At 43.4% G+C, this 12,065-nt stretch overlaps 1 protein-coding gene across 1 annotated transcript in view; it reads left to right on the top strand.

The window, feature by feature from the left end:
- MET (MET proto-oncogene, receptor tyrosine kinase) overlaps window positions 1-12,065 on the top strand; it is a 412,414-nt gene that overhangs the window by 145,899 nt on the left and 254,450 nt on the right. The window contains exon 3 of the mRNA XM_069228922.1: window positions 797-985. Coding sequence (XP_069085023.1) covers window positions 797-985 — 189 coding nt within the window. The remainder of the gene's footprint in view (window positions 1-796; window positions 986-12,065) is intronic.

Here is a 12,065-nt window from a genome sequence, read left to right as displayed (position 1 = left end):
AAAGATGTGTGTCTGGTTATGTGCCGATGCAGTGCCTTAATGAAATCTCTGCATTGTGTCCATTATCCCCCGGTACAATGGAATAACCATCTATAGAAACTGAGTTACCTTTGAATTGAGTATTATTGAACTGTCAATGCACGATTCTTTTCTGCGCATTGTCTATAGAACGATTTTGTTTTGAAAGCATCCTTGAACAATGTATTGTTGTTCTCGTCTTGAAAAAAGTATCTGATTCTTAATATGATTATGTGCAATGGCAGGAGCGCTGAATTTCAAAGCTAATGATGTTACATTCTTTTTACATTGTGAACATAGATTTTGATGGAAAGAATATAAATTAGAAACATGGAACGCTTCGAATTAAAAAAACTGAGAGTGAAAGTTTAACATAGCCATGCTTAGTGTTTCTGTCTTTACATACGGCGTCACGCATCAACAAAAGTCACGCGCAGACTGGCGCTGTGCGCCACAGAATCACACTGCTTACATGCAATCGTTTCGTCACGTGCGTGGCTTAATGCTGCTGCATCTCAGGTACAAGTTTCACCTTTAATAATAAAGCAATTACTCCAAAGAACAACTGTCTTTTCGAACCAGAACGTGGATAAACATAGAACGAGATGGTGGAAGATTTGAATTTTACACCCACAGAAAACAGCATTACTCCGTACTTAAGTCCATGTCAGGAGCGACGTCTGTACAAAACATAGCCCGTGAAATCTGCGTTTGTGTTTTTGTTCGATGTGGAGAAAATGGTCACTTCGACTCAGTGTGTATTTCTCTTTGCTTCCAGGTCTTTCTTAGGAATTCCACGTCCTGCTCAGCAATCAGTGAGTTCAGGGTGGAGGTCCGACCACCTCTGCAACGCCTGGACTTGTTCATGGGCCAGTTCAACTCCATCTTGTTAACATCAATATCCGTGTTCACCCAGGGGCAGCAGACGTACGCCAACCTAGGAACCAGCACTGGGCGCTTCATGCAGGTACGTCTTACAACGGACCGGAAACAAGTCAGTCTCGTGAGCAACGTGCACCCTGACATTTAGGTGTGTGGACCTGCCCCACTATGAACGTACTCCTTTGTCTTGCACGAGGTGTCAGCTCATGCGCAGGCTTCTTTTATTAAAACGCGGCAAGAAATCAATGTTTACTTGAATAATATTCTGTTGGACGGAAGAAGTGAGTAAACGATAAAAAGAACAGAGTTTTTGTTCAGTTATTCCGCTTTGATAGACTGTGAATAGTTGCATTGAAACGTAATCGGCTTTTGTGCATACGAACGCACTTTAGATATGTGTCCGTTTATCTATGCACCATCAGTGTGTGGTAACTGGATAATGGCAGTCTACACAGAGGGTTCCTGCATAACACAAGCGCTTAACAAAAGACTATTCATACACTGAATGTTCGAATAAGCGTTCTGACGTGGACGGAACAAAGATCCCGACGCACGCTTCATTCATTGTGTGTTTTCAGATGGTTATTCACTAGTAGTTTTCAGGAAATTGAAGGATGATAAATACGCTCATGAAAAGTATGATCGGTTTGTCTGTATTTGTTATATTCATGGTCAACAGCGTTAACAAATGCAAGCCCGGCCTGAATTAATTCAAGTGTTCACCCTATTGTTTTTCGACTTTCCCAAAATTAGTTCGTAATTAGTTTTATGGCTCAGAAATAACCTTTAGTTTGACTGGATGACAATTTGAAAGCTAAGGAAAAGAGGCATCTCTTGAGCTGCGTCCACTAGGAGCCCTCATATAAGAAAAAACAAGCATTTGCAATGGAATAGGTCTCGCACTTGCTTGAGTTAGAACTGTTGGTGTTGTAAATTCATAACTGGACTTTCTTGCCACATAAATTAGTCAACCCTTCCCTATAATTTGGCCTTCTCCTGCCACATGATTCCAGTGGCCCTGCATATTATTGATGCACACCCATTTACATTCTTCCTCTATCTGCAGCCAAAAATGAAAATGTTGCCATTTAGCATCCTTATTTAAATCTGCCATGCTAATTCCAATAGAATACCACTTTCACCACCCCACCATCTGAGGTGCTGGCTGCTAACACAACTCCCAAATAAAAAGACACAAGACAGCCACAGAGGAGTAACAAGAGAAGTAAACTAGAAGGGTCATCCAAACACATCAAGTGTTTAAACAGTCATAGTTTTTCGGGATGAGGCAAAGCAGGTGCAGGCCTCCCTCCTGCTAACCAATCAAGATTGCTTCACTGCTCTCCCCAAAGACAGAGGTGCAGTAAACTTGCCTTAGCAGTATCTATTTTTTTTTACATAAATAAAGCAGTTCTTTTAGCAACTTCCCGGAAAACTGAGACTGCTCTAGGCGGCACTAAGCCATACCGAGACAAATCAAGGAAAAGCAAATCCCTGAAAACAACAAATGATTCCACACCATCCCCTTTAGATCCACTGCAGTCACGCGTCGTTGTTTCTTATTCAGTCTCTGTACCTCACAGTCCCTCTCCGTTACCATCGGTGATCTCTGGGTTAGATTATTATTCCTTTGCTTGACTCTAATTCATCCTGCAGACCCCTCTGTTCTGTTACTGAAGTCATGACTGGGCCACAAGAGAATGGCAAACAGAGGAATTACTGGATGCTGCTCCGCTTTAAAATGCGAACAAGTCAGGTGTCAAGACGGGGATTTCTAAATTCCAAAGGAAACTGTTTCGGAGGATCACACTTAAAAGATTATGCACTTGACTAGGCCGGGGGTGGGAAGGTACAAACCCAGAAACAGGAGGCAAGATTGCTGCCTTCAGTGGGTGGTAGTTGGGGAGAAAAACACTTTTGATGAGGTTCCTTAGCTGAGTTGCCTCAGGACTGGAGAATCACAACATCGGGTCCTGATGTCAAAGTCACGGGGTCTCAACTATAACCAGCTTTTTATCACATGCACATACCTAAAAGTAACATTAAAACTACGGGTCCCAGAATGCAAAGGGCTGTGTGCTTGAAGGCCCGGAGTGAATGGAGGGAATCACATGAGAAGGAGGTGTGTCTTAATATAAACTTAATTTTTAGGGTGGTTGGTCCAGTGGCTTTGTTACTGCTATCCTGCTTGGCAGCTAGCTTTAAATCAAAGTTGTTCTTAGTCGTTGAAAGCAAGAATACGCATTGGCTACATTGTTCCAGAACCCGCCCACAAAAAGTCAACAGCCCACGCACAGGCCACAGGTGGCCTGTTGTAGCTTGTCGAAGGCAGAGATGACCCAGAGGGGGTGCAATAGTGTGAGACACTGAGGGTGCACAATGACAGACGCCATGGTCTGGCCGTAACAATCAATCACAGCCCTCCGCCCCATCCCCACCTCCACCTTTTATCCCCCACAGATCTCATGGCAGTCAGTCCAGCACTGGACGTGGTGCTTCGATGGCCGCCTTCACCCTCTTTATGAACAAAAACCCACCAGAGGCAGTGTTGTTAGAGGCCAACTAACGAGCAGCTAAGCGTGCTCAGGAAAGACGGCTCTGTTTGTCCTCACGCAGCCAGGCCGAGGTCACTGCCCCTGCAGCCCCGGGGCATGTGCCCCGCCAAGAAGGAGTTCATTAACAGCACACTCCTGCCAAGGTTGTGAGAGAGGGGTCTTCAGGTCGTGATAGCAAGGCTGTGTTGTTTAGTCAGTGGTAAAGGGGCGGATATAACCCCCAGCCAAACTTCAAAGCACCATGGAGTACAAAGGGGACAGACAAAAGACACAAAAATTAGTTTGTCCACATGAAAGCATATCCGCAGTTGTGTAATTATCCATGTAAAGGGGTCAGTATGCAAGGTGTAACAAAACTGCCTCAATGCGGGACAAACGTAAAGCACTTACCAATGACATCAAGATATTTTTGCAAGGCAAGTCCGGGGATGAATGAAAGTGATGGGCGTGAGATGGAGGTAGTTTAAGACCAGAAGAGATTACAACAGGTCAGAAAAGCACCACTTATGCGCTGCTATATTCAATGTAAAAAAGGTTTCTGTGCAATCTTCCTGACACTCTGTGCAAACCTTAAACATTTGATTTACCTGGCTTCTGCTCTTGTTGCCAAATATTTAGGGAAAGCGTTGACAATACACCAGTTACTGCATAGATTACTCTTTTCGGAGTTATTTCCTGGCAAGGATTTCAAGTCACCCAACCTCCTCATTCTTCCATTTAGCCCTAACCTTCCACAACCTCTGCACAACCCTTAAAATCTGTGGAAAATTGGTGCCCATCTACCACATAAGAAATTATTGCGCTGTGCCTTGAGGCTGAAGGGTAACTCTTTGTTGTCTGAATAATGCACTGCGTAGATTAATGTAAAACATTTTCTAGGACATCACCTGCTATGTCCTGTTCAATGGTGAATAATGTTACGTGTTTGACAGTGATTCAAAGGGGTAAGGGGCAGACTGATATTACAGTGATACGTGTATGTACATGATGTGCAGTTTTACATACAAAGGGACAAACATCGTCCAACTAGTAATGCTTTTTACCTTCTCTTGGCATACATATGCAGTGCTGTGTAGGAAAGGTGTCCCTTTTCTTTATTGAAAAACATGATTTAAAGTTCTCTCTCTTTTCAGAAGCAAGTCTTCGATGTAACTGTGTAATATGGGCAAATGTTGCCATCATCGTGTTCTGGTGACATTTACAAACCAATAGGCCGAAGGTAGAGTGGTTTTATAAATGTCACCTGAACCTTGAGATGGCAGTAGGGGATCATATTAGATGTTACCCGTTCTATATATTACAAGATGTATTATTTGAATGTATTACTCTTTAGACAAATTAAGAGCATTTGCATTTTACCTGTTTAGTACTCATGCCTAAGGCTGCAGATATACCTGCCAATGTTTTGAGAAATGTGTTCTTTTGTTGGGGATAATGTTCCAATATTTAAATGTGTTTTATTTAACCGTGTGAATTATTATTAATCAAACTTTACTTACAAAGCGCACTATAAGGAAATTGGAAACATGCATTTTAAAATGTGCCTTTTCTGTATTACATTGACACTATGAAACAGGTTTACAAGACATATATATAAAAAGAAAGTTAATAGTAGTTTGGGACAGTGAAACTTATTGGTGACTGAGTTCTGTGTTTATAATATTTAGTTTCACACATTGGGGTGGCTTCTTCGGCAGATGCTTGTATCAAGGATGTTCCTGTCATTTACAAGCTGAAAAATCACCTGTTGAAATTTGGGGACCATAGCTTTGTCACTGAAGGTCACTCTTGTGGTAGATAGTGACTGTATAGGTTGAGTTTACATTGGTTCTTAAATACTTGTTCCAAATGATTAAAAGCTTTTTACGACCTGATAATCTTGGGTTCACTTGGGATACTTTTGGTCCTACTCCCTAATTCCATTAGAAAGAGCTCAATGTTTAGCGGGAGCTGACTGATTTTGCTAAGAATAATGGGATAAGTGTGAGTATTTGGGAAAGTTTGAAATGACTGCCCTCCATCCCTACTTTTGATAATATTGTAATTTGGAGGCATACTTGATTAATGATCTATGCAAAAGTCGCTGTATTATGATATTTGTAATTAGTGCAAGAATTTTAATTCAGTCACAATTTTGGATTTGATGAGGTGACTTGGGTTTTGATTTATTATTGTTTTGGAATTTATGTATTACTGAATTCGTGCAACTACATATCCCATAATGCCACATTATGTCATGGGGTGGGAAAGAGTTTAAAAGTGAAAGTAATGGAGCGCTCATGAACCGTGATCAAGACCTTTTTGGTCGAAACTTGTTGGTGTCGGGTGTAATTGGTTCACATTATATTAACCCCTTTGGTGCCTTGGACGAGGTGGTCTCATCCTGGCACACGGTTCCCGTGTGCCTGGGACGACACCACCTCGTCCTGCACCAGGCCCACGGGGGAAGCACTAGCGCTCCCCCATGGGCCCCCCCACCCACACACACCTGTCAGGGATGAAAGAGGAATCGCTTCCCCTTTCACCCCCGACCCCCCGACCCCACCCCCAGTGACTTCTGATGACGTCAGCGCGCAAATCGCGCACTGACCATATCAGAGGTCACCTCGGATCACGCTGGAAGCATGTTTCCAGCACGATCCCAGAAGAAAAATGCTTTTGCATTTCTCTTCCGACCAGGAGGTGGAGCAGTAGAGACAAGAAAGGAAAGGAAAGACCTTTCATTTCCTTTCTTGTCTCTCACAGCATTTCTGCTGCCTGATCGCGACCTGATTGGGCAGCAGGAATGCCCCTAGACACCAGGGATTTTTTTTTTTGGTTCTAAATTTTAATAAGGGGAGCGGCCCCTTAAGAAAGGGCCGCTCCCCAGGGGGGGGCAAATGATTTTTAGGCCATTTCTGCCCCCAGGGGGGGGCAGAGTCCATTAGACACCAGGGATTATTTATTTTTATTCATACTTGCACAAAAGAGGAGCGGCCCCTTGGGCAAGGGCCGCTCCCCATGGGGCCAAATTATGTTTAGACCATTTCTGGGCAGAAAATCACTAAACACTAGGGCTAATTTTTGTTGTTGTTTATTTTTACTTTTTTATGTGTGGGGAGCGACCCCTTAGGCAAGGGTCGCTCCCGGGGGGCCAAATTACTTTTAGGCCATTTCTGCCCCCAGGAGATTTTTTTTTTTTATACTAACGCATAAGGGGAGCGGCCCCTTTGGCAAGGGCCATTCCCCAGTTGGGGCAAAAAATTTTTAGGCCTTTTCTGCCCCCCCTGGAGGCAGATCCGCCTAATATAATTAGGCAGATCTGCTCCCAGGGGGACAGAAACCTCTAGACACCAGGGATATATATATATTTTTATTTACTTTATGTTTTTATGTATGGGGAGCGACCCCTTAGACAAGGGTTGCTCCCCTGGGGGGTAAATTGTATTTAGGCCATTTCTGCCCCCGTTGGGGGAAGAACAGCCTATTTTTGTTAGGCAAATCTGCCCCCAAGGGGGGCAGAAACCTCTAGACACCATGGATTGGTGTGTGTTTTGTTTGGGGGGAGCCCCTTGGGCAAGTGTCGCTCCCCATAGGGGCACATTACTGTTGGGCATAACTGCCCCCCTTGGGGGCAGATTGGCCTATTTATGGAAGGCCCATCTGCCCACCAGAGACCAGGGAAGATTTTTTTTTAGAATAAGAGGGTGGAGGTATGGCCATGCCCCCACCCCAAATAAATAGGGCCAAAGTTGTTCTGCCTACCAGTTGGCAGACTGGGCAATTACTCCCGATCCACCACCTGAGTGGACAGAAAGTCTACTAGATGCCAGGGAATAAAAAAAATAAAAGAAAATAGTGGGGTGGTGGCTACCTACCAGTATGGGCCTGATTATGCCCCCACCCGAACTGAAGGGGCTAACAGTCTTTCAGCTCTCCCCCGCACACTAAAACATCTTATCCCATGGCAAGCAAGAGTACATTTGATTATTTTTGTTTTACATTTGGGCCATGAGAGCTTGGTAACTCTTAAAATCGTCCTACTTGGAATGGTGATGGCTGCACTCTTTTTTTTACTTTGGGACGCTGTTGTGTAGAAAAATCCACAAGACCTAGACACATCTGAAAACTAAACATCTGGTTGATTCCAGGGTGGTGGGCTTTACATGCACCTGCACCATTTCCTTACCCACAATGCCCTGCAAACCTGCAACTTTGCTGGAAAGCACACATTTTCCCCACATTTTTGTGATGGGACCTTCCGGAATCTACAGGAATCCACAAAATTCCTACCACCCTGCATTGTCTCATCTATACTGATAAAACATTCTGCTGCACTTGTCAGCCTAAAAAACCTTTTTTTTTCCAAGCTGCCCTTTTGGACCCACTTTGGTTCCCCCTCAATTTCGACATGTTTTTGGCTCTTCCCTGTCACAAGCACTTGGCCCACCTACACAAGTGAGGTATCATTTTTACCGGGAGACTGAGGGGAACGTTGGGTGGTAGGAAATTTGTCCCGGTGCAGTGTTCCCACGCAGAAATGTGGGAAAAATTTGATTTTTTAGCTAAATTTGAGGTTTGCTGGGGATTCTGGGTAAGAAAATATTGGGGGATCCACAAAAGTCACACCTCCCTGGACTCCCTCGGGTGTCTAGTTGTCAGAAATGTCTGGGTTTGGTAGTTTTCCCTAGATGGCTGCTGAGCCCAGGACCAAAAACGCAGGTGCCCCCGCAAAAACAGGTAGTTTTGTATTTGATAATTTTGATGTGTCCAGATTGTGTTTGGGGCATTTACTGTTGCGAAGACAAGGCCTACCCACACATGTGAGGTACCATTTTTATCGGGAGAATTGGGGGAACGCTGGATGGAAGGAAATTTGTGGCTCCTCTCAGATTCCAGAACTTTCTGTCACCGAAATTTGAGGAAAAAGTGTCTTTTTAGACAAATTCTGAGGTTTGCAAAGGATTCTGGGCAACAGAACCTGCTGAGAGCCCCACAAGTCACCCCATCTTGGATTCCCCTAGGTGTCTAGTTTTAAAAAATGCACAGGTTTGGTAGGTTTCCCTAGGTGCCGGCTGACCTAGAGGCCAAAATCCACAGGTAGGCACTTTGCAAAAAACACCTCTGTTTTCTTTGGGAAAATGTGATGTGTCCACATTGTGTTTTAGGGCATTTTCTGTGGCGGGTGCTAGGCCTAACCGCACAAGTGAGGTATCATTTTTATCAGGAGACTTGGGAGAATGCTGGGTGGAAGGAAATTTGTGGCTCCTCTCAGATTCCAGAACTTTCTGTCACCGAAATGTGAGGAAAAAGTGTTTTTTTATTTGGTCAAATTTTGAGGTTTGCAAAGGATTCTGGGTAACAGAACCTACTGAGAGCCCCACAAGTCACCCCATCTTGGATTCCCCTAGGTGTCTAGTTTAAAAAAATGCACAGGTTTGGTAGGTTTCCCTATGTGCCGGCTGAGCTAGAGGCCAAAATCCACAGGTAGGCACTTTGCAAAAAACACCTCTGTTTTCTTTGGGAAAATGTGATGTGTCCACATTGTGTTTTAGGGCATTTCCTGTGGCGGGCGCTAGGCCTACCCGTACAAGTGAGGTATCATTTTTATCAGGAGACTTGGGGGAATGCTGGGTGGAAGGAAATTTATGGCTCCTCTCAGATTCCAGAACTTTCTGTCACCGAAATGTGAGGAAAAAGTGTTTTTTGGTCAAATTTTGAGGTTTGCAAAGGATTCTGGGTAACAGAAACTACTGAGAGCCCCACAAGTCACCCCATCTTGGATTCCCCTCGGTGTCTAGTTTAAAAAAAATGCACAGGTTTGGTAGGTTTCCCTAGGTGCCGGCTGAGCTAGAGGCCAAAATCCACAGGTAGGCACTTTGCAAAAAACACCTCTGTTTTCTTTGGGAAAATGTGATGTGTCCACATTGTGTTTTAGGGCATTTCCTGTGGCAGACGCTAGGCCTACCCGCACAAGTGAGGTATCATTTTTATCAGGAGACTTGGGGGAATGCTGGGTGGAAGGAAATGTGTTGCTCCTCTCAGATTCCAGAACTTTCTGTCACCGAAATGTGAGGAAAAAGTGTCTTTTTAGACAAATTCTGAGGTTTGCAAAGGATTCTGGGTAACAGAACCTGGTGAGAGCCCTACAAGTCACCCCATCTTGGATTCCCCTAGGTGTCTAGTTTTACAAAATGTGCAGGTTTGGTAGGTTTCCGTAGGTGCCGGCTGAGCCAGAGGCCAAAACCTACAGCTAGGCACTTTGCAAAAAACACGCCAGATTTCAATGTAAAAATATGATGTGTCCATGTTGCGTTTCCTGTCGCGAGCATTAGGCCTACCCACGCAAGTGAGGTATCATTTTTGTCGGGAGGCTTGGGGGAACACTGGATAGCAAAATAGGTGTTTTTGCCCCTTGTCTTTCTCTACATTTTTTCCTTCCAAATGTAAGATAGTGTGTAAAAAAGACGCCTATTTGAGAAATGCCCTGTAATTCACATGCTAGTATGGGCACCCCGGAATTCAGAGATGTGCAAATAACCACTGCTTCTCAACACCTTATCTTGTGCCCATTTTGGAAATACAAAGGTTTTCTTGATACCCATTTTTCACTCTTTATATTTCAGCAAATGAATTGCTGTATACCAAGTATAGAATGAGAACCCATTGCACGGTTCAGCTCATTTATTGGCTCTGAATACCTACGGGTCTTGATGAACGCACAAACCCTATATATCCCCGCAACCAGAAGAGTCCAGCAGACGTAACGGTATATTGCTTTAAAAAATCTGACATTACAGGAAAAAGTTACAGAGTAAAACGTGGAGAAAAATGGCTGTTTTTTTCACCTCAATTTCAATATTTCTTTTAATTCAGTTGTTAATTTCTGTAGGAAACTCTTGTAGGGTCTACACAAATTACCCATTGCTGAAGTAAGAATTTTGTCTACATTTCAGAAATGTTTAGCTTTCTGAGATACAGCATTGGTTTCACGCCCATTTCTGTCACTAACTGGAAGGAGACTAAAAGCACAAAAAATCGTAAAAATGGGGTATGTCCCGGTAATATGCCACAATGGTGTTGAAAAATTGGGTTTTCTGATTCAAGTCTGCCTGTTCCTGAAAGCTGGGAAGCTGGTGATTTTAGCACCGCAAACCCTTTGTTGATGCCATTTTCAGGGAAAAAACCACAGGCCTTCTTCTGCAGCCCTTTTTCCCCTTTTTTTGTTGAAAAAAACAGAATTTTCGCTGTATTTTGGCTAATTTATTGGTCTCCTTCAGTGGAACTCACAAACTCTGGGTACCTCTAGAATTCCTAGGATGTTGGAAAAAAGGGACGCAAATTTGCTGTGGGTAGCTTATGTGGACAAAACGTTATGAGGGTCTAAGTGCGAACTGCCCCAAATAGCCAAAAAGAGGCCTGGCACCTGAGGGGGAAAGGCCTGGCAGCGAAGGGTTAAAGGAGAACAATTGAGATCCTGGGAGTGCCGCACTTGACTTTTTGTCAATTCATTGAAAGTGAACTACAGGGATTTGGTCCTTCCCTGTTACAGGCACCAGCTGGCGAGTGCGCTGTGAAGGGACCAGATTGCGTGTGGATATATATATATATATATATATATATATATATATATATATATATATATATATATATATATATTCAAAAAAGCAAAGGTTACAGGGACATTCTAGTTAGATTCACAGGCTCACATTTTAAACGTACAAAACCATACAAATTCTACAGTTATAGTTAGAGTTGTTTGAAGTAACTATAACTCATGCCCTAAGGTAACTATAACTCGCATCCCTGCCATGCACAGTTTTCTCATCAATAAGTTTACTGCAAATATACACTGTTATTATCAATGATGTTATTAAAGATGTCATGAGTGTAGCAATATATAACGTAATGAGCAGTTCATGGCAATTTACTTAAAAAAACAAAGGTTACAGGGACGTTATATTTAGGTTCCTAATTTACTCACACAAAACCATAGCAGTTATAGTTAAAGTAGCTATAACTCGCTGTCTAAGGTCACTACAACACATGCCACAAGCATGCATTGTCTTTTCTTAAATAATTTGACTTCTAATGTTTCATTGATATTTTTAATAACGTTATAAAAGTTGTCAGGAGTGCTGTAACATCTGGGGTAATTAGCAGTAAATTAACCAGGAGTGAGTTATAGATACCTTAGGCCGTGAGTTACTTGAAATAACTCTTATTCCTCGAACCCTCTCAATCTTGTCTTGAGATCTGATTGGCTGCCAGCACTTCAATGTGGAAGTGTTGGCAGCCATCTTGGGACTCAGCTTTAGCTGAGCCCCATAAAAAAAATAAAAAAAATAAAAGGGGCAGGGTAGCATGACCCTGGCCCCTTAGCTTTGGTGCCGGGGTCCCAGAGGGACCCCCACAGTAGAAAATGTATGTCACAAATTCACAGTGGATCCACAAGTTCACAGCAACAATTTTAAAAAAAACAAGCAGAGGCTCCCACGCTTATTTCTAAGAAACCTTCGGGTGGGCCAGGTCCCAGTGGCATTTTGAAATAAAGGAGGGGTTGCACAGGGCCCCCCTCCTACGGCAGATTGATGTCCCGGGGACTGCCACCTCCTTGGTGCTCATTTATAA

This window comes from Pleurodeles waltl, chromosome 4_1, assembly GCF_031143425.1.
Source record: "Pleurodeles waltl isolate 20211129_DDA chromosome 4_1, aPleWal1.hap1.20221129, whole genome shotgun sequence".
NCBI classification, from domain to species: Eukaryota; Metazoa; Chordata; class Amphibia; order Caudata; family Salamandridae; genus Pleurodeles; species Pleurodeles waltl.
This window is presented reverse-complemented; position numbering and strand designations above follow the sequence as displayed.